Source organism: Pecten maximus, chromosome 15, assembly GCF_902652985.1.
Source record: "Pecten maximus chromosome 15, xPecMax1.1, whole genome shotgun sequence".
Lineage (NCBI taxonomy): Eukaryota > Metazoa > Mollusca > Bivalvia > Pectinida > Pectinidae > Pecten > Pecten maximus.
The window spans coordinates 21,357,570-21,377,709 of NC_047029.1; the positions used below are offsets into that span (position 1 = coordinate 21,357,570).

Here is a 20,140-nt window from a genome sequence, read left to right on the forward strand (position 1 = left end):
GTGTTATGCGTTAGTTTTAAGTCAGTGTATTTAAAGATAAGAATTGTGTACATCGTTTATGAATCTTAATTTGTAGTATATCCTAATGTATCAACATTCATCTTACTTTTAGATCTCTAGATCTGTCTTTCTTTCTTCCATTCTTCTTTGTTTTTCTTTCTTTCTAATCACTATTTGATTTAAACATATTTTATTTGCATATTGATTATATAAAAATGGATTATAATAATTATAAGTTAACTGTGTCGCTATCACAATTTTTGTAATATATATTTGTGGAGAGGGCTTTTCAAAGTTGTTAAAACTAGTGCCCAATCCAATTGTATTTAAAAAATAAAATACGTTCAAACCAGAGAAGGTCCAAATACACGTAGACTAAAATTTCAAATTATCAGGTGTTCTAAATATTGTTTTTGCAGCTTGTCCGAAGATAACATCACGTATTATTTTCAGCAGAGACTTGTCAGTTCGTGTGATTTAAATTTATAAAGTACATCATGTGGGTTTCACATTCCATAAAATGACGTGAAAGTTTTTATAGATGTTGCGTGTACACCAACAGTCGACAGTCGGGGAAAATGTGTATGAAAAACATTGTAGAAGTTAGTTTATTTCTGGTATAGGACTATTTGTAGTCATCTACACCAGATTATATAAAAACAAAATACCGACAAACAGTAACCGACGTTTCATATTTATATATACTAAACATATATTTAATTCAGATATCTGTATTTAGAGATCCTCCGAAATGTCCCAAAACCGAGTATCGGACAACCCCATAGTGGAGCAAAAGATGGTATACACATATATATATATATAAAATCAATGCTTTAAAGATGTACAATGTATATCATATTTGGTAAAATTTTGCAGGAATTCTCCAACGCCACGAGAAATGGTCCGGGTTCGGGTCCGGCGTACATGGAAGCCAACAGCAATACCGGCTAATTAATATCCAGGAAGTTTATTAAGTGACAAGAAGGCAATAGGTGGAAACGGAGCTAATAATAGCGACATTTTACAGGTAAGTTTGGTTCCACTAATTAAAATTCATTATTCCAGTGCTGTAACTATGAAAAATCACCTGCATAGCAACGGAAAACTGGTAATTAAGGTGGAAATGTCCATTTTGTTACCAGTTATAAAATTACGCTTTCATAGACAAGATGAAACACGAATCTAACTTAAATTTTGCATTATTACAACAGTATACTTGTAGCTCCAAAGTGGCACATGCTACTGTTATTCGCTCAGAGACATATTAGTTGCTTATGCAATCACACAATGGGGGTGGTCTGTTTTAAAAATTAATTAAACTTTTCCACTAAAATCAACGTGTTTGTTGAGGAAACAACCATTCATTGTTTTGTTTTAAATTAAATTCATGTGAGCAAAATGAACCATAAATAGTTCTAAAATAAAAAGTATTGGAATATTTAGTTGAAAATACATAATGGACATTTCAAGTAACATAACAGACATTGGTAACATGATAGACATTAATATTTATAGAATGATTGTGATGTTTTATAGGTGAAAATAGAGATCAAAACAAAAAAGTAGTTATTCTATCATTGCTAATACTGAATTGTCAAAAGAATCCTGGTTAACCATAGGCCAAAATGTTTAAAAGACACATTTTCAAATAACTATGAGGCCCTGTGGTCTTATATCTGGTCTCTGTTCTCAATAGCCAAGGGCCCAGGGAGTTGATATTGGGTCATTAAACATCATCTTCTCAATAAATAAGGGGCCAAGGGAATTGATGTAAGGTATGTAGCTAAGATGAAGTGCTACCAAGTTTGTTCAAACATTCAAGGTCATAGGAGTCAAAAGGCTGAAATTTTTAAACAACTTTTTCTCAATAGCTAAGAGTCCCAGTCATTTGATATTGAGTCTGGCATGCATGGATAAAGAGCTACCAAGTTTATTCAAAAGAATGACCTTGACCTACAACTTCTTCTCAATAACCAAGAGGCCCAGGTACTGCCCTGCTTTCAATTAGTTGTCTTTGGATCAGTGACTGGTGGTTGAGGTGACATGGTACTGGTACATTGTACATAGATGTTGGTCGCTGATCTTCCTTTTAAGCTAGAAGATGCCTGCTGCATACACTTATACAGAAGTTGAACATGAAAAAAAGCCAAAGCATGCTGTGTTCGGACGAAGCAAAGATTCAATGACCAGCCAGCCTCCCCCTTATGAGGACATAACTTCAACTGCAGTCAACTTCATACCTGAGAAAAATGCAATTAGGCCGAGACAAAGAGTAAACAGTGGTAATTGATTTTGCAGAATTACATGAAGTTATTAGAAAAAAGAGGTTCATTTGAGCATCTGGAGTATTTGTGCAAAAAATGTTTATAGTGAGGAAATTAAGATTTAAATGAAAAATACCAGATTTAAAAGATTTTGGTAAATTTTCTGGGCTTCTTTAGGAAAGTGCAGATTTTATCAACCAGTTCATTATTTAGTGAATGGTAATAAATTAAGCAGATTTTCTTTTCTGAAGTTGTCAAAAGTTTTCAAATACTTCAAAAAGACATGAACAAGCAACACAAATTTTGGTTTTCTGTTTAATATACCTTTTCAGTCAACCCACATTTCTACAAAGTTTTTAGAACCATTAAATTGTCATTTCATTTATTATTGAAAATGATTTACCTGTAGGTGATGTGGCCTGTAATATAGGAAATAGTCCGGATGAGGATAAGACACCCTCGCAAGATTTCAACCTGTTCTCCGGATTCATTCAAGCTCACAGCTTATTGACAGACTTCTACAGATCCAGGAAAAGCAGAATTTGTCGGGTAACTTAACTGTTATTGTTATTTCACTTTGTAAAAGAAGATCTCCCTTTTTTTATTCTCTTCAAGCAAATTTTAATTATAGATTTCACATATTTTCAGTGTAAGAAGTTACTGGCAATAAATATCTCTTGGTATGTGTTGTTAGACACATTTAACACTTCAATTCTGGTCATAGACAGATTACTATTTCCAATTTCTTCTTGTGCTTTAATTCTACATTGTATGGTTTTGTTAACTGTAGACCAATTTCACTCAGTTGTTGAACTATTGTCGAAATGAAAAATAAACCATCTGTTCAAGTAGATTTTTCTCCTGTCACATAACCTGTCAGATATTGGTAAAATACAACACCCTGGAAACTTAAATGATCCTTTTAAATATTTAACAAAAAAGTGATCTTTTCTAACAAATTTGATATGGGGCTACTTGGGCTATCGATGGAGGTCACAATAACTCGGTTGGTTAGAATGCTGGCCACATAACCTCAGGTGAAGATCTGATCGAGGTGTGGGGTTCAATGCTCCCTTCCCGTGTTGGTTTGTGTTTCTTGGGAAGCTGAGAAACAGGCTGGTCTGTACTGTCGTGGTTGTGTTCTTGGGCAAGAAACTTTACCCGAATTGCTCTGGATGGCATGCGATTGGCCTCCCATATGTTGTTCAGTTAGGTAGTCACCAACTACTACAGGGAGACCTGCCTGAAATTACCATGGCAATTACCATAAACCCAGCAAACAAACAAACTAAATCAAATTATACTGACTCAAATGATTGGGCTGTTTCATCTTTTACTTTTAAATTGCATGACCACCTTTAAATTCAGAAGTGGAGAATTCAGTTGTAAGTTTTGCGGATTAATCTTTGTCAATTCTTAGGGGAAAAAAATGATGGTTTATTTTGGAGTCATCACTGCATTAGCAACTACTGCTATATACTGAATTATAACACACGTCTGTCACACTTTTCAGGGATTTTACGCCATTCTAGCGATAGCCTATTTGTCGTATTTCGTTGCGGCGATGGTCCTGTGTAAGACCGAAGGTTTTCGTGACCCGACCCCACTTATAGCCTTGACCTGTGTTGGTGTGGTAATCATCGCTTTGTGGTTCATTGGCGATAAGTTCGGGAGAGAGGATACAGACGAGAGTAATTCAGCCAACGGAAAGATTCATGAACGACAGAAAAAGGGTCATCAAGATCATCAAAGTGTTAGTATATTTGTTAGTTCTGTTTTTATGCATCATTTAAAAAATGTATAGGGGTTTTGCTATTAGAACCCATCTTATACTGACTCCTATATGTATATGAGGTCTTATACAGCATGACAGCCTGTCAAAAGTTTCCTGTCGTGTTAAACTGTTAACCTCTAATATTATTGGAGCACCCTCGGCTTACTGGTCTGCGGCTCTACTGACTGAGCTAAAGGGCCTCTTAGCTTGATAGCAACCATATCACTATATACACAATGTACATCTAAAACATCATCTGTGGATAAATAGGTCATCCTTTAATTCTACAGATTAATGGTGATGTGTGTGATGGCAGCCATTTTAGTGATTGTTGGGACATCTCTATGGGTACGACCAGAAAATGCTATTTCCCTCATAGGAATTATTGTCTTCATATTGGCCATGTGGCTCTGTTCAGCACATCCTACCAAGGTAAAATGGAATACAGAAAACGTGTACTAAAATGGGGGAAAAAATAGACAATGTTAGGATAAGTTGTTAGGATTAGTCATTAGGATAAGTTGTTAGGATTAGTCGTTAGGATTAGTCGTTAGGATTAGTCATTAGGATTATTCGTTAGGATTAGTCATTAGGATTAGTAATTAGGATTAGTCATTAGGATTATTCGTTAGGATTAGTCATTAGGATTAGTCATTAGGATTAGTCTTTAGGATTAGTCGTTAGGATTAGTCATAAGGATTATTCGTTAGGATTAGTCGTTAGGATTAGTCGTCAGGATTAGTCATTAGGATTAGTAGTTAGGATTAGTCATTATGATTAGTCATTAGGATTAGTCATAAGGATTAGTAATTAGAATTAGTCGTTAGGATTAGTCGTTAGAATTAGTCGTTAAGATTAGTCATAGGGATTAGTCTTTAGGATTAGTCGTAAGGAATAGTCATTAGAATTAGTCATTAGGATTAGTCATTAGGATTAGTCATTAGGATTAGTCATTAGGATTAGTCGTTAGTATTAGGCGTTAGGATTAGTCGTTAGTATTAGTCGTTAGGATTAGTCATAAGGATTAGTCATAAGGATTAGTCGTAAGGAATAGTCATCAGGATTAGGCGTTAGTATTAGGCATTAGTTTTAGGCGTTAGGATTAGTCGTTAGGATTAGTCGTTAGGATTAGTCATAAGGAAGTCATTAGAATTAGTCATTAGGATTAGTCATAAGGAATAGTAATAAGGATTAGTCGTTAGTATTAGTCATAAGGATTAGTCATAAGGAATAGTCATAAGGATTAGTAATTAGGATTAGTCATTAGGATTAGTCATGAGGAATAGTCATTACGTTCATCCTTGATTTAAATTTTGAAAAATATGCAATTACTTTATATTATTTAAGTTTTTCATTTCTATTTAGATCAATACTTGTAATTTGAATATACGTTTTAAACTTTGACGCTCTTAACTCATAACAAGATCAATATCTTTGATCCACTTGACTCCCTGATTATTTGTTAACTTTAGGTAAACTGGAGACCTGTGGCTGGTGGACTAGTGTTACAGTTTTTCTTTGCCTCTCTGATTCTCAAGCTGAGTGTGGGATACACTGCATTCAAATTTCTTGGAGACCAAATACAGACCTTTCTTAGCTTTACAAACGATGGAACACAGTTTGTATTTGGGGAAAAATACACAGATCATTTCTTTGCTATGAAGGTTTGTGTGATAAGTTTATAAAATATCAGCAGTGTAACAAATATTTGTCATTAGTTAATTAAAACATTGCAAAAATTATGGTCGAAAATGTTATTACAATTTAATTCATAGATGCTATTTTAGTTGTTAAAATATACGAACGGATTTCGTGAAGCTTAGGCAACACATTATTTGTGCCATTTGTGCTAAGTTATCTCCCTTTACACCTTTATAACACTTTATTTTATCTTATCATTTAAAAAGGATGAAGCATATTCAAAAGCATTCATTTTAAATTGCCATCAATTCATCAGCTCATTTTGATTGACCAAGATTTTATACAAATGATATTTCTGCAAAATATCTGCATTACATAAATCTAAAGCATATAAATGTACGTACTTCTTTGTTTTTTTGTGCGCCAGGTTTTGCCAGTTATCGTTTTCTTCAGCTGTGCCATCTCTGTGCTGTACTATTTGGGAGTTATGCAAGTGGTCATTGGCAAAATTGCCTGGATTATGAGGGTAACCCTAGGAACGACTGCAGCCGAGTCTTTGTGTGCCGCAGGAAACATCTTTGTTGGTCTGGTGAGGAACGAAACATCAATATAGCTATTGTTTGAAGCAATTGTGGATCATTATCACTGCAAATAAACATATCCAGTTTAAAAGGTGTTGTAGAAACCCCAAACCTATTTGCCTTGTTCTTATGTAGACTTTACATTTTTTTATCATCTGATTAAAATTCATATGCTTGAACGCCTTTTGTTTTCAGACCGAGGCTCCCATCCTGATCCGCCCCTACCTCGGCCTGATGACAAAGTCAGAACTACATGCTGTGACAACTTGTGGGTTTGGTACCATAGCTGGAGTAGTGCTGGCAGCTTATATAGAGTTTGGGGTATGAACCGTTATATCTTATAGCAGATAATTTCAACATTTTTAGCTCAGCTGCCCAAAGGGCAAGTGAGCTTATGCCGTAGTGCGGTGTTCGTCGTCCGGGCTGTCCGGCGTCTGGCGTCAACTTTTTCATTTAAACAACTTCTTCTCAATAACCAAGAGGCCCACGGACTTGATATTACGCCTGTAGCATCCTGGGCTGAAGGGATACAAAGTTTGTTTAAAATGTATGACCTTGACCTTCATTCAAGGTCAAATGGGTCAAATAGTCTCTAATCTTCAACCAACTTCTTCTCAATAACCAAAAGGCCCAGGGACTTGATATTGGGCCTGTAGCATGCTGGGGTGAAGGGCTACCAAGTTTGTTTAAATAAATGTCCTTGACCTTCATTCAAAGTCTCATGGGTCAAATAGGCTATAATCTTCAAACAACTTCTTCTCAATAACCAAGGGGCCCAGAGACTTGATATTGGGTCTGTAGCATGCTTTGGTGAAGAGCTACCAAGTTTTTTTCAAATAAATGACCTTGACCTTCATTCAAGGTCACATGGGTCAAATAGGCTATACTCTTCAAATGACTTCTTCTCAATAACCAAGAGGCCCAGGGACTTGATATTGGGTCTGTAGCATGCTTGGGTGAAAGGCTACCAAGTTTGTTCAAATTAATGACCTTGACCTACATTCAAGGTCACGGGTGAAATCGGCTTAAATCTGTAAACAATAATTTTGCGATAGCCCAGAGTGTCCGAGACCTGATATTAGGCCAATAGTATACTGGAATGAAGGACTAGAAAATTTATTGATATGAATAAACCTAGCCTACTCTAATATATGAATAAAGAGGTAATCAGCATAGTATCTGCAGAAATGACCTCAATCAATTTCAAAGTTGTTGAAGAGCCAGGTGAGCGATGCAGGCCCATTGGGCCTCTTGTTAGGATTGCAAAATTAATGGTAGTAAAGTAACCAACAGACAGATATAGCACATATATTACCTCTAGTGGTCGGGTGGTCGGGTGGACGGGTGGTACAGTGGTAACATTCTTGCCTTTCACCTGGGTGGCCGGAGTTCGATTCCCTGACCGAACGTAAAAAAGTTGTTTATATCAACAGACATGAGTTTATTCCATGTCATGGGTTTAATTACTTCTAAATCAAAGAAGTTTATTTTGAGCAACCATGCTAGCCCGTAGGAATCAGAATTGGAAGAGGTTTTTGACAGGCTGTTGGTAAAGAATATCTGGAAGATGCGATGGCTATTCGATGAAGACAAATATGTTCTTTATGTATTGTGAAGATCATTCAGTGAAAATTTTATTTTAAAATTATCTCTTTGATTGATATTATGTTTTGTTGACTTTAATACACCACTGTGACAGGTGAGTGATACAGGCCCTATTGACTCTTTGTTTAATTTTGTTTTGTAGGTACCTGCTGAGCACCTGCTTTGTGCATCTGTAATGAATGCTCCGTGTGCACTGGCTATTTCCAAACTCCTGTACCCAGAGACGGAAGAAAGCAAGCTGAAGGTTTTACCTACCGGTCGATTAGAACCTACACCAGAAGGGTGAGTTTTACCTACTAGTCGATCAGAACCTACACCAGAAGGGTGAGTTTTACCTACTAGTCGATCAGAACCTACACCAGAAGGGTGAGTTTTACCTACTAGTCGATCAGAACCTACACCAGAAGGGTGAGTTTTACCTACTAGTCGATCAGAACCTACACCAGAAGGGTGAGTTTCAAAAAAATTGTAGAAGGCTGATGAATGGCGAAACAAAATATTGTACGTTACATGTTAGCGGAACTGGACTGGACTGAAGTGTAGGTAGCTCAAATGGTCAAATGGTCCGTCTACACTTCGGAGGTCCTGGTCTGGTTGTTGTGTTTTTAGGTTAGGATGTTCTATAGTTATCTTGCTTCGCCCATCGTTGTCCATTGTTGCATAAACTTTTCACATTTCAAACTTCTTCTCAAGTTCCAACAGTGGGAGTAAGCTCAAAGCCTGAAATATCCTGAGATGGTCATGACCAAGTGTTATTTTTTGGGTCAATCTAAAGTCCAAGATGGCCACCATCTTGAAAAAACAGATTTAAACTTCTCCAGTTCCACTGGTACCATCAAGCTGGAAATTATTAGCTATGTTACGGAAGGGGAGTCAACAAAGTGTTTTTGTTTTTTGACCTCTTTAAAACTTTGACATGGCAGCCATGACAGCCATTTTGTAACATTCCTGAACAATACCTATATCAAACTGCTTCCCAAGTTCCACCAGTGGGGATTCAGTTCTAAGTGAAATGATCATGAAATAGTCCTAACCGTTAGTGTTGTTAATTTTTGGGTCTGTCCTAAATCCAATATGGTCACCATGGGAGCCATGGGAGGTACCACTATACTTGCTACTGAGTATGTATACTACAATATCACAAGTGACTTAAGAGTCAGATGATGGTTAAGGCCCTAGCTTGGGTCTCTTGTTAGGTCATCTGACCAACAATTAGGCTCATGATGACCTATAGCCATCTTGTTTGTCCATTTTTAGCGCACCTGTCTGCCATCCGCAATCAATAATTTTTTCAAAAAAAAAAAAGGTATGTCAGTGGGATTTATTCCAGGGGCCTGAGAAGTGGAGCCTGTTAAAAGGTGTTAGATTGACTGATATTTCAAAAATCTTTTCTTAAGACCCAGATGTGGTAGAATGAAATACTCTTTATGGATGGAATAATCTTAAGATGCTTCACAAAATTATAAATTTCATAGCCCCTGGGTTTCACATTTCCCATTCGGTGGAGCTAAATGTAATTATGGTTTGTGTAGGAAATAATTTGCATGATTAGTTTGATTTTCGTTGGAAATTGGTTTTGTCAGGGCAAAATTTTCTTAATGACAAGTTATCAGAGAATGTGGCATGGTCAATGCCTTGCTATGGTGTCAAAAGTAGCTCAAAAATATAAAGTAAAAATCTCAAAAAGAGTATTTTTTCATCATTGCATATTAAAGAACATGATCCATTGAAACATAATGTGCAATTTTTATGATTATCAGATGGAAAATGACAGAGATATGCTTATCTTTGACCTTGACCTTGATTCAAGGTCACAGGGGCAAATGCAAAAATAATAAAAATCAAAAATCAAAAATTCTTCCAAAATGGTTTATATTGATCACAATGATGTATGCAATGTTTCAAGGTTAAGTCATCAAAAATGATGCAGATATGGCACTTTGAAAATGTTTTCTGGCCAAAAATCAAAATTATCCAAGAATTGCAATTCAAATGTGTTTCTTTCATTACTGTTTCATATACTGTATACACTTGATAAGTAGCCCAGCTACAGCATGAGTTGTTGGCTGCAATAGTCATGCAAATAGTTGACCTAGACCATCAAGATCAAGGTCACAGTAATAAAATGACCCGTCAACGAATGGAAGTGAAGAGAACTGTACATTCTTGGCCCTTAGGTTTCATGTTTCTCCCTGGAGAGGTGCTAAACTTTACAATAGTTCATGTAGGGAAATCACATTTTAATGGAAATAATCCAAAATTGGTTAGAATTATGAGGAGGGTTGAAACTATACTTCTATTTCAATAGGAACTACAGAAAAATTTCAAAACACATGTACATCGAAGATAGTTACATGTTTAAGACTCTTGTGACTGTTAAGGCCCATATGGGCCTCTTGGTTTTTTTTTCAAACAAAAAAATTATTTCCCCCAGCAGAGATTAATAGGCTGTCCGGAGTTGGTTAAATCTATTTAATATTGAAAGATGAAATATTAAAAAGAATATATATTATTGAAATGCTATAGTACCATGGGGAAGCAGAAATTGCATTCAGACAAGTGGATTTCTGAGCTCTACTTGCCAAGGGTAAGTGTTTTTTTTTTTTTTTTGATGCCTATGGTATGTATACTTCAATAGTAGAAGAGTCTTTTAGAGTCAGATTACTGTTAAGACCCATGGGCCTCTTGTTCCTTTCCCATTACATTCAGCACCCAACTAAATGTGCTCAGAAGGTTGTATAGGGTCTCATATTCGTCTTCAGGTCAAAGATTTTGTTGAAAGAAGGAAGAATATACAAACTGGACCGGGCTATGTGCTAATGGCCAGATAGCTCAGATGGTTAGAGTGTCCATCTAAAATTTGAAGGTCCTGGGTTCGAGTCCTGGTCTGTGTGTTGCATTTTTCTTCTCCTGTTACATTTGGCACCCAACTAAATATGCTGAGAAGGTGGAATAGTTTCTCTTGTGTGGCTTCAGGGTTGAAGACTTTGTTGAAGTAGAGATGATAGTAGTGGCACTGGACCTACATTTTGTAGCTGGACACCAGTGGCCAGGTAGGTCAAATGGTTAGAATGTTGGTCTGGAGTTGGAGGTCCCTGGTTTGAGTCCAGTCTGGTCGTTACAGCTTTCCTCTCCAGATGTATAAATAAAAATCGTTTTTGCTGATTCAAACATGAATTCTGATGTTTTTCATTCTTGTTTATAGGATTGAAGAAGGCCTAGAGACTGTTGCCTGTATAAAATCTGAACTACCAAAGTAGGTGTCGTTTATCTGTATTATATTATGTTGTTTGATGTTTGCTAGCTTGACAGGTTGATATCTGATATTGATGTATTATACATGTATAATAATGAGGAATGGTACTTATCATTGTTTGAATGTATTTAATGTCTGTTTTGTATTTATTTCGACAGTAAAATACCTTTTGAGGATTATGTTATGTTAGTATAAAAATTTTGGGGTAAAGTTTCATGAATTTTAATTTTATCAATTTGGCTCTCATCAATGACTCAATTTGTAGAACAGCCATAAATCTATGCAAAATGGGGGTGGATTGGTTTGTTTTGAAACATAGTCTTTTCCACCATCCATTTTCTTCTTCAGGGGGTTGGGCTAAAAAAGAACGCCACATTCTTAATTTCTTGTACAAGTATATATGTATTGAAGTATAAATATTGGCCACATAGTCTTAACCAGATAGCAAATCAACATTTGGTTGTTGTTTATGAATTGGTTTTATGTATTACAGGGAGAAGAATGTGATCGAGGCTGCATTAGGTGGAGCCTCTGCTTCAATCAAACAAGTAGCCAACATTGCCGCCTACCTCATCGCTTTCCTCGCCATGCTTTCCTGTGTGAACGCCATACTTTCCTGGTTTGGTAGTTTTGTTGGCATCTCCGATCTCTCCTTCCAGGTAAAAATTCTAATATATAATTCTGACAGAAAAATAACACCACTGTCCATAATACTTTGTTCCTTATGACGTTAAAATTCTATCCAGTGTTTCCTGTGAAGGAATGATGTCAGGTCTCGGTTTGGTTGTAATGACGGATTTTGTTTGGGCTGGGCTGAGTACTGGTGGCCATGTAGCTCAAATGGTTAGAGCGTCCGTCTAGAGTTTGGAGGTCCTAGGTTTGAGCCCCAGTCTGGTAGCTGTTTTTTTCCTCCTCTGTTACAATTGAACCTTATAATGAACACCCTCTTCATCAATGTGTACACTGTCCCAAATAGTACTGGGACATTTTTTTAAGATTTGTATTAACCTAGTTAAAATGTTTGAAACCAGTTTTAGAATTAAGTGGGCTATTAAAATAGAATTGTCAGGCCTTTGTAAACTTTCTTTTTCTTTCACAACCAGAAACAATCCTTGGGGAAGAAAGTACGTACTTTAACTAATTCCATCCCATAGCAACAGAAACAAAAATTTGTATAATACAGGAATTGGGAGAAAAGGAGAAGTAAAAGTAAAGACAGTCAAATTAATTTTTCTTGGAAACATGAAAAACATTTCAATTTTTCTATAGTGATCATTCTTGATTCATAGGTAGATGTATATATAGTGAAGCAAATCACAGGGGCTAGGTGCGAATCTACATCACAAAAAATAATTGTCAGATAAAAAATTAGCCTCTCCCAAGTATGACCCGTCCCACGACTACATATCAGAGAACTTGTCAAGGATATGTAGTCGTGGGACGGGTCATACTTTAATTGGGAGAGAACTTTTATCCGACAATTATTTTTTTGTGTCGTAGGTTCGTGCCTACCCCCTATGAAGCAAATTGACTTTTAATTATTTTGCTGTTGCCAAAGGATTGATTTGGTAACAGACAGTATTTGATTTGTCATAGATGATCTGTTCATACCTGCTGATGCCGGTGGCGTATCTGATGGGAGTGGACTGGAGCGATGCCAATGTGGTCGGAGGACTGATCGGGATCAAAACGTTCCTGAATGAGTTTATTGCCTACAGTGAACTGTCTACATACATCAAAGCCAGAGAACAGTGTCTGGACGGCCCGGTTATGTCTGTAAGTATAATGGTGTCTGGACGGCCCGGTTATATCTGTAAGTATAATGCTGTCCTCATCCTGTACAGGGAGACAACTCCAAATGACAGACAAACTGATACATACTGCCATCTTCTTCGTCAAGAAGAAAAATCTCTGGGTTTGAATATTGATTAATCTTTATAGTATGTAAACTGATAAGTAGAAGACTTACTGATTTTAATTTTTTAAAAAACTCTAACCCTAACATGCAGTTGTTGACTCTGAACAGCCAAGAAAAGGAGTTCTATAAAAGTGGCATTGAGATAAGAACATCTCACCCTGGTAAAACTGTGGATATCCCTGTCCAAGATAAGTGAATAAAGGTTTTCTCCCCCGTCCGTCCGTCCGTCCGTCCGTCCAAACGTCCGTCCAATCGTCCAAACGTCTGTCAGTTTGTCCACTGAGTTTTCCATGTTTTCTCAACCATGCTTCAAATTTAAGGTATGTTGGAGAAAGTTGGTATAACTCCAGTATGAGAAGCTACTAATCTAGTTCGAGTTTCAGGGTTTTTCGGTCAAGGTCACTGTTACTATTTTTACAGGGGGGCTGGTAGGATACATGACCTATGACTGTATTGCTTTAGCAATACCCACCATGCTTGTTAGACAAGCAGTATAATGAGATCATTTCAATACCTTAATGTGTCAATGTTTTTACATATTAATTGTTCAAAGTTCTTTTTTACCATATTTCATATTTAAGCCAAATTGCAAACTTCAATAAAAGTCAGATGACCATTAAGATCTTTCGCCTCCTTGTTTCCCATATCTCTATACAAATGTACATGTATATGGATATGTTTAGGTGAGATCGGAGGTGATCGCGACTTATGCTCTGTGTGGATTCTCAAACCTTGGGGCCATAGGTGTCATGTTGGGAGCTCTGGGTCCCATGGCCCCGAACCGTAAAGGAGATTTGTCTACTTTGGTGATGCGTGCTCTCCTTGGTGGTATCGTCACCTGTCTTCTCACTGCCTCAGTTGCAGGTAAGTTAACGAGGTTTAAACGAGATCCTTAAATTACCAACAGTGTTGATATGATGTAAAATATTAACAAACCAAGCCAATTTTACAGATGTTTTCAGATTTGAGCTATAATAATTAATTATTTCACATTTAACTATTACAATTTTTTCAGAAATTTCACTAGCTGGTATGTCAATTTTAAAAAATAAATTCAAGAAATATTGGAAATTTTCATCAACTGGCATGACTAGTTATTGCAAGCTATATATAGCTGCCAAATTGATCAAATCATTCAAACAGTATTAAACGAACATGTCCCTGATTACCATTGTGAATTTTAGGAATGTGCTTCCTCTTTTAAACTTCTTGAATAAATCAAGTTATGAAATATGCTTAAACTTGTAGTACGATTAACAACATTTACTCCATTAGTAAGATTTATTTGTTTTCAAATGAAATCATAATTATCTTCCTGATTATCCGATGTTTGTTTAGGTTTGTTGGTGACAGAGTTCCCTGCCCCTCCTTCCTGTCTGATGCAGAATGTTACATCTTTGATCCTCTCGGGGAACACCACTGCCGAAACCGTGCTCAATGCTGTGCTGATGGGATTAACAGATATCTACAACACATCGCTCCCAACTTGATAACACTTCTTTAGGCCTATGTCATATGCATTTTCATAATGTTAAGTAAGATCATTTAGGTTTTTTCATTGTGTTTGAATTTTGTGAATTCTTTTAAAGACTATCTTTGTCTATGTTTATAGATTTAAATATTCCCGCGTTTCGCTTAGTAAAGCGGGAATAATTTGTCTCTGTCGGCACGTAAATGCAGGTGTTGCACGTGCCTTGACGTCACAGTGGTTCACGTGTATCGGGTATACAGTGTGCGTGTCATTCCTAGCCGCCACGCCGTACTGTACGGTTATGTCATATAATTAAGCCAGTTATACTGTCCCCACATCATGACGACTTCTACAGAAGATTTTATTACCGCCCGTGTGAAAGCGGCAGTGGAGGCCTCTCAGGAAGAGATTGTTTCAAAAATGAGTTCCGTCATTTCGCACAAGCTGGACAGTTTCGAACATAGAATGAGTGACTGTTCCGAGGCCCATTTTTCCAAGTTACAGCAAAATATTTTATGTGGGGAGCCACACAAATTTTCCAGGAAAAGCTGTGAAGATCAGCACAAATTCAATGTGAAAGTTCGAGCCAAGTTAATGGAGGCGGAACATTTATCCACGACGGAACCACTAGCGTCGAAGGCTAAAATTTTGGAAGGTATTGGCCTAATAGACTATAGACAGAAACTTGTTAAACTAGCCGACACTTCAGATTGTGGATGGAAAGCTGTTGACGAATATATTGCGAATCCTATCGCTTCCGATTCGGACGATGAGCGCAAGATGGATCGCGCCAGAGCCAGGGCCAACAGAAAGGCCAAGGATTCAAAACTAAAAGCCAATAAGGGAAGAGGTCGTTACACCCCTTATAGCGACCAACGTCTTCGATCCAATAATGCCACAGGGAATACCCAGGACGGTTTCAGAGGAGGTCCCCAAAGGAGTGCTATTAGCAGGCCGGGGAGCTGTTTTGCCTGTGGGAAGTTCGGACACTGGCGTGTCGATTGTCCTGCCCTGGCGGGAGGAACAGTGACGTCTGGCAGTATTAAGATAAGTAATATTTGGTTTACTAAACATGTACATATCGTAAATGACGATCAAGGCCGTAAGACAGACGACTCTTTATTGATAGGTAAGAGTATCATTCAGTCAATGACGGACCAGTTAGGCGTCGCAAATGATTCAGGTCCTGAAGCTTATCGTAGCAGCGCAAATGATAGTTTTTCACAAACTTCACCTGTTGGCAGGTTGAAAGCTTGTTTTGATTTTTGGGAGAGCACAGGCGCATGTGACGCTGTATTATCAGTTGTGAAGGATGGTTACAAGATTCCTTTTCGTGAAATTCCTCCTTCTGTTGTGTTAATGAATAATAAGTCTTCACGGGATAATATCCCTTTCGTACAAGGTGAAATTGAAAAATTGGTCAAATTGGGCTGTGTTTCAGAGGTTTCATATGTACCTTTCGTTGTCAATCCTCTAACAGTGTCGGGTAAGCCACGCCTCGTTCTAGATTGTCGGCATATCAATCTCTATTTGCATAAGTTCAAGGTCAAATTCGAGGACGGTAAAGTCGCTAGAGATATTTTTCAACAGGGCGATTTCTTGTTCACTTTCGACCTAAAATCGGCCTACCACCACATTGAAATTTTTGCTGATCACAGGAAGTTTCTTGGTTTTCATTACATTTTTGATAGCGTTACCCGTTATTTTGTGTTCAATGTGTTGCCTTTTGGAATAGCCACGGCCGGCTATATATTCACAAAGGTTCTCCGCGAGGTAGTGAAGCACGTGCGTGGTAGGGGTTACAAATTGATCATGTACCTTGATGATGGTATGGGCGGAGACGCCTCTGAAGGCGGCACTAGAGATGCCAGCGCATTTGTTATGGTTTGTTATTTGTTACATTCCCTTTGGAGGGACATGTTAGTATGGGTGATGCCCCATGTTTCTGTTTGCCTTTGGAGGATTTGTCAAATGAGGTCAGGGCCCCTTTGGAGGGGACTTGTGAAAAATCAAGTGTTATAACGAGCACTTGGAGTGAGGATGAAAGGGTACGTAGCTCAACCTGGAGGGAGCTTGAAGGTATGAAGCGCGTCCTGTTTAGCGCTGTTGATGATATAAAAAGTCAGCACGTAAGACTGGTTACTGACAATAAGAATGTAGCCTCCATTCTTAAGGTAGGTAGTAGAAAACCCGATCTTCAAGCAGTAGCTTGTGAGGTAGTGGATTTTTGTGAGAATCACGGTGTAAGTATCAGTACTCAATGGATACCCAGACAGTTGAACAAAACTGCAGATTGTTTGAGCAGATGTACGGATGCCGACGATTGGTCGGTTCAAAGGTGGGTTTTTGATTTTTGTGAAGTGTTATTGGGGCAGCACGATGTAGATAGATTTTCTGCAGATTATAACACAATGTGTGACAGATTTAACTCGCGTTTTTGGTGCACGGGTACTGAAGCGGTAGATTGTCTCACTGTATCATGGGGTCGGCTAAACAACTGGATAGTACCTCCCCCCAGGTTAATATGTAAGGTCATTGAAAAGATGTCAAAGGAACAGTGCCGTGGTACTCTGATAGCCCCTGTTTGGAGGTCTGCTCCATTTTGGCTTTTTCTGTGTTTAAGCGAGAATAGATTCGACAGTTTTGTCGTGGATAACCGAGTATTGTCGAATAAGAATGTTACAAAAAAGGGTAGGGGTAAAAACGGCGTTTTTGGCAGAACCGTTTTACCCTTTGACATGATCGCATTGCGTTTAGTTTTCTAAACCGGGTTATTTTTCACACACGTATATATATTTGTTATTTGTTTACAAGGCATAGGATTATATACCACAATCGACCAAGCGATTAAGGACTCGGGCGTTGTAGAAGGTTCTTCACTGCATAAACACGTCGTCGGTTTAAAGAGCAGGATACTTCAGTGCAAGAGTGACAGCACGAACTATAAATACTTCGGTGCTTTTAAACGATGGGAGCGTTTCATAACAGCGCAGGGATTTCCGGCAGTACCAGCCAATTCCATACACATATGTTTGTACCTGAACAGCTTATTAACTAAAGGATCCTCATTTGCAGTGGTTTCTTCGGCAGTGTATGCTATCAAGTGGGCTCATAGCTTGAACGGATTGTCGGATCCAACAACAAACATTTTTGTAAAAAATCTTTTAGAAGCTTCAAAACGCATAGCGAAGAAACCTGTGTGTAAAAAGGACTCTGTTACCAGTGGCATTTTGATTAGGCTTTGTGACATTTTTTCAGAATCTAGCGACTTGTTAGTTGTCAGGGATTTAACCATGATTTTGCTTAGCTTTTCAGGATTTTTGCGCTATAACGAGCTCAGCAATTTGCATTGTTCAGATGTTAAGCTATCGGAGAGCTATTTCACACTTGTAGTCCGTAAGAGTAAAACGGACCAATATCGGTTCGGCAGTGAGATTGTTATCAGTAAGGGTGAAACTACGGCGTGTCCGTACGCCATGTTGATGAGATATATTCGTATAGCTCGCACTGACATCGAGTCAGATGATTTCTTGTTTAAACCAATTTACAGATCGGGCGCAGTTTGTGGTTTGATTCACAAAAATAAACCGCTCAGTTACACGGGAGCTAAGGAAGCTATCCTGAAACGGCTGAATTTGGTTTCGGAGGGAAAGAATTTCGGTTTACATTCTTTGAGATCAGGAGGGGCCAGCATGGCGGCCAACAATGGCGTTAATGATCGCTGTTTTAAGCGCCACGGGCGTTGGCGTAGTGAGTCTAGCAAGGACGGATACATCGCTGATTCTATCGAGAGACGGTTAAATGTGACGCAAAAATTAGGTATCTGAAATCAAAATATATACAGGCAGTTAAACGTGACGCCTAATGTTTTATACATCGCGTGTGTTGTATACGACGTATTCACTTAGTTATTTAGGATAACTATACACGTTTGATATATATATTTTTTTTCTACTCGTACTTTCCCCTTTCTTTGTGATTCCTATACACGGCGGGCTAGTCGGCAAATGGAATTTGCGTGTTTGGTGTTGTATTAGTATAGAGGAGACTTAAATATTCCCGCGTTTCGCTTAGTAAAGCGGGAATAATTTGTCTCTGTCGGCACGTAAATGCAGGTGTTGCACGTGCCTTGACGTCACAGTGGTTCACGTGTATCGAGTATACAGTGTGCGTGTCATTCCTAGCCGCCGCGCCGTACTGTACGGTTATGTCATATAATTTTTCTGTGTAGTTATATGATTTCTAGTGTCAATGCTGTCACAGTAGTTCATATTTGTCTGGCCTATAAATCCAGCATATGAAATCTTAAGCATTGAGGGCTGGTGCACCTCCTGCTCTCCCGTAAGACAGGAGTTTCAGGTTGGGTGGCTCGCTTGATTTTACATAGGCCATATAGGGTTAAAAGTTCAGGCTAATTTTAGGTCAATGTTATCATAGGGATGATTTCGGTGTTCCTTTAGATTTGGCTATTCATTTCGCATCAATGTATTTGTATCATATGAAATTGGCATGAATTTTGCTTTTCTGAATAAATTCCGGCTTCCTATACACGGCGGGCTAGTCGGCAAATGGAATTTGCGTGTTTGGTGTTGTATTAGTATAGAGGAGACAAACCTTTATCAAGCTTAACTTTATGATCCCTTTTGGATTTATTTCATTTGATTGCCTTCAAACCTGCTCTGAGCTATGTCAAAAGTTAAGCAAAAAGTAAAAATAGAACGTGAACAAAATTAACCTGTGCACGTCGAGTTGCATCCGGAACATTTACATATAGAGAGTGGGGCACCAAAATAGAGATCCCCTGTAATCAGCAGCTTTCTGGTTTTAATTGCAATTCTGGACCTTTGAACCTTGACCTTAGTTATCCTGACAGGATATCAAGTTTTGTCTGGGCCTTTTGACCTTGACCTTAGTTATCCTGACAGGATATCAAGTTTTGTCTCGACCTTTTGACCTTGACCTTAGCTATCCTAACAGGATATCAAGTTTTGCCTGGATCTTTTGACTTTGAACCATACACAGATTTCATTTTTCACAAAAATCCTGATAGTTTTTTGGGAAACTCTCAGATGTGCTGATCTTACTCTTTAGAATACTTGGGTATATCATTGAATCTCAATTTAGTGAGAGGGCTGACATAGGCATTAGCCAGTGAATTTGTTGATATTCAAAAAACATTTTTGAAAACAATTGAATCAATTCAAATACTTGTCAGGTGGCAAAGTGGTAATGGATTACCTTGACCTTCATTCCAGGTCATAGGGGTTAAATATATTAAAATCATTAAATGACTTCTTCTTGATAACCAAAAGGCCCAAAGACCCAATATGAGGCCTGTAGCATACTGGGTAGCATACTGGGTAAAACTGGCTACCAAGATTGTTCAATTGGATCACCTTGACCCTCAGGTGATCGTTAAAGCCCATGGGCCTCTTGTATGCTTTCAAAATCCATTTCTTAATTGAAAAGATTCAAAATATGAAATACACATCTACTAGGGTTTTATATGATCCATGTCTTCATTTTCTTTTACATGTATTTATTTGTTTAAAAACTCATTATTTTAAAACTGCCAATCTTATCAGGTATCTTTTACAGTTGTTGTTTTTTTCGGATAGCATGCTTGGATG

The 20,140-nt window shown here is 37.9% G+C and overlaps 2 protein-coding genes across 2 annotated transcripts; both read left to right on the top strand.

Moving 5' to 3' along the window:
• Positions 1-903: 903 nt before the first annotated feature.
• On the top strand, positions 904-19,084 carry LOC117343850 (sodium/nucleoside cotransporter 1-like). The gene is given in 15 exon segments (XM_033906386.1): positions 904-1,027; positions 2,095-2,282; positions 2,674-2,813; positions 3,778-3,942; positions 3,944-4,017; positions 4,329-4,470; positions 5,511-5,702; positions 6,107-6,268; positions 6,456-6,581; positions 8,008-8,147; positions 11,071-11,121; positions 11,615-11,780; positions 12,718-12,897; positions 13,723-13,903; positions 14,378-19,084. Coding segments are annotated over 14 exon segments (2,052 nt in total). The 5' UTR covers positions 904-1,027; positions 2,095-2,101; the 3' UTR covers positions 14,530-19,084.
• On the top strand, positions 14,808-19,084 carry LOC117343851. Its single transcript, XM_033906388.1, has 2 exons — positions 14,808-15,557; positions 17,325-19,084. The coding sequence occupies exons 1-2, from the start codon at positions 14,850-14,852 to the stop codon at positions 17,328-17,330; spliced, it is 714 nt and encodes a 237-aa protein (XP_033762279.1). The 5' UTR covers positions 14,808-14,849; the 3' UTR covers positions 17,331-19,084.
• Positions 19,085-20,140: the final 1,056 nt, after the last annotated feature.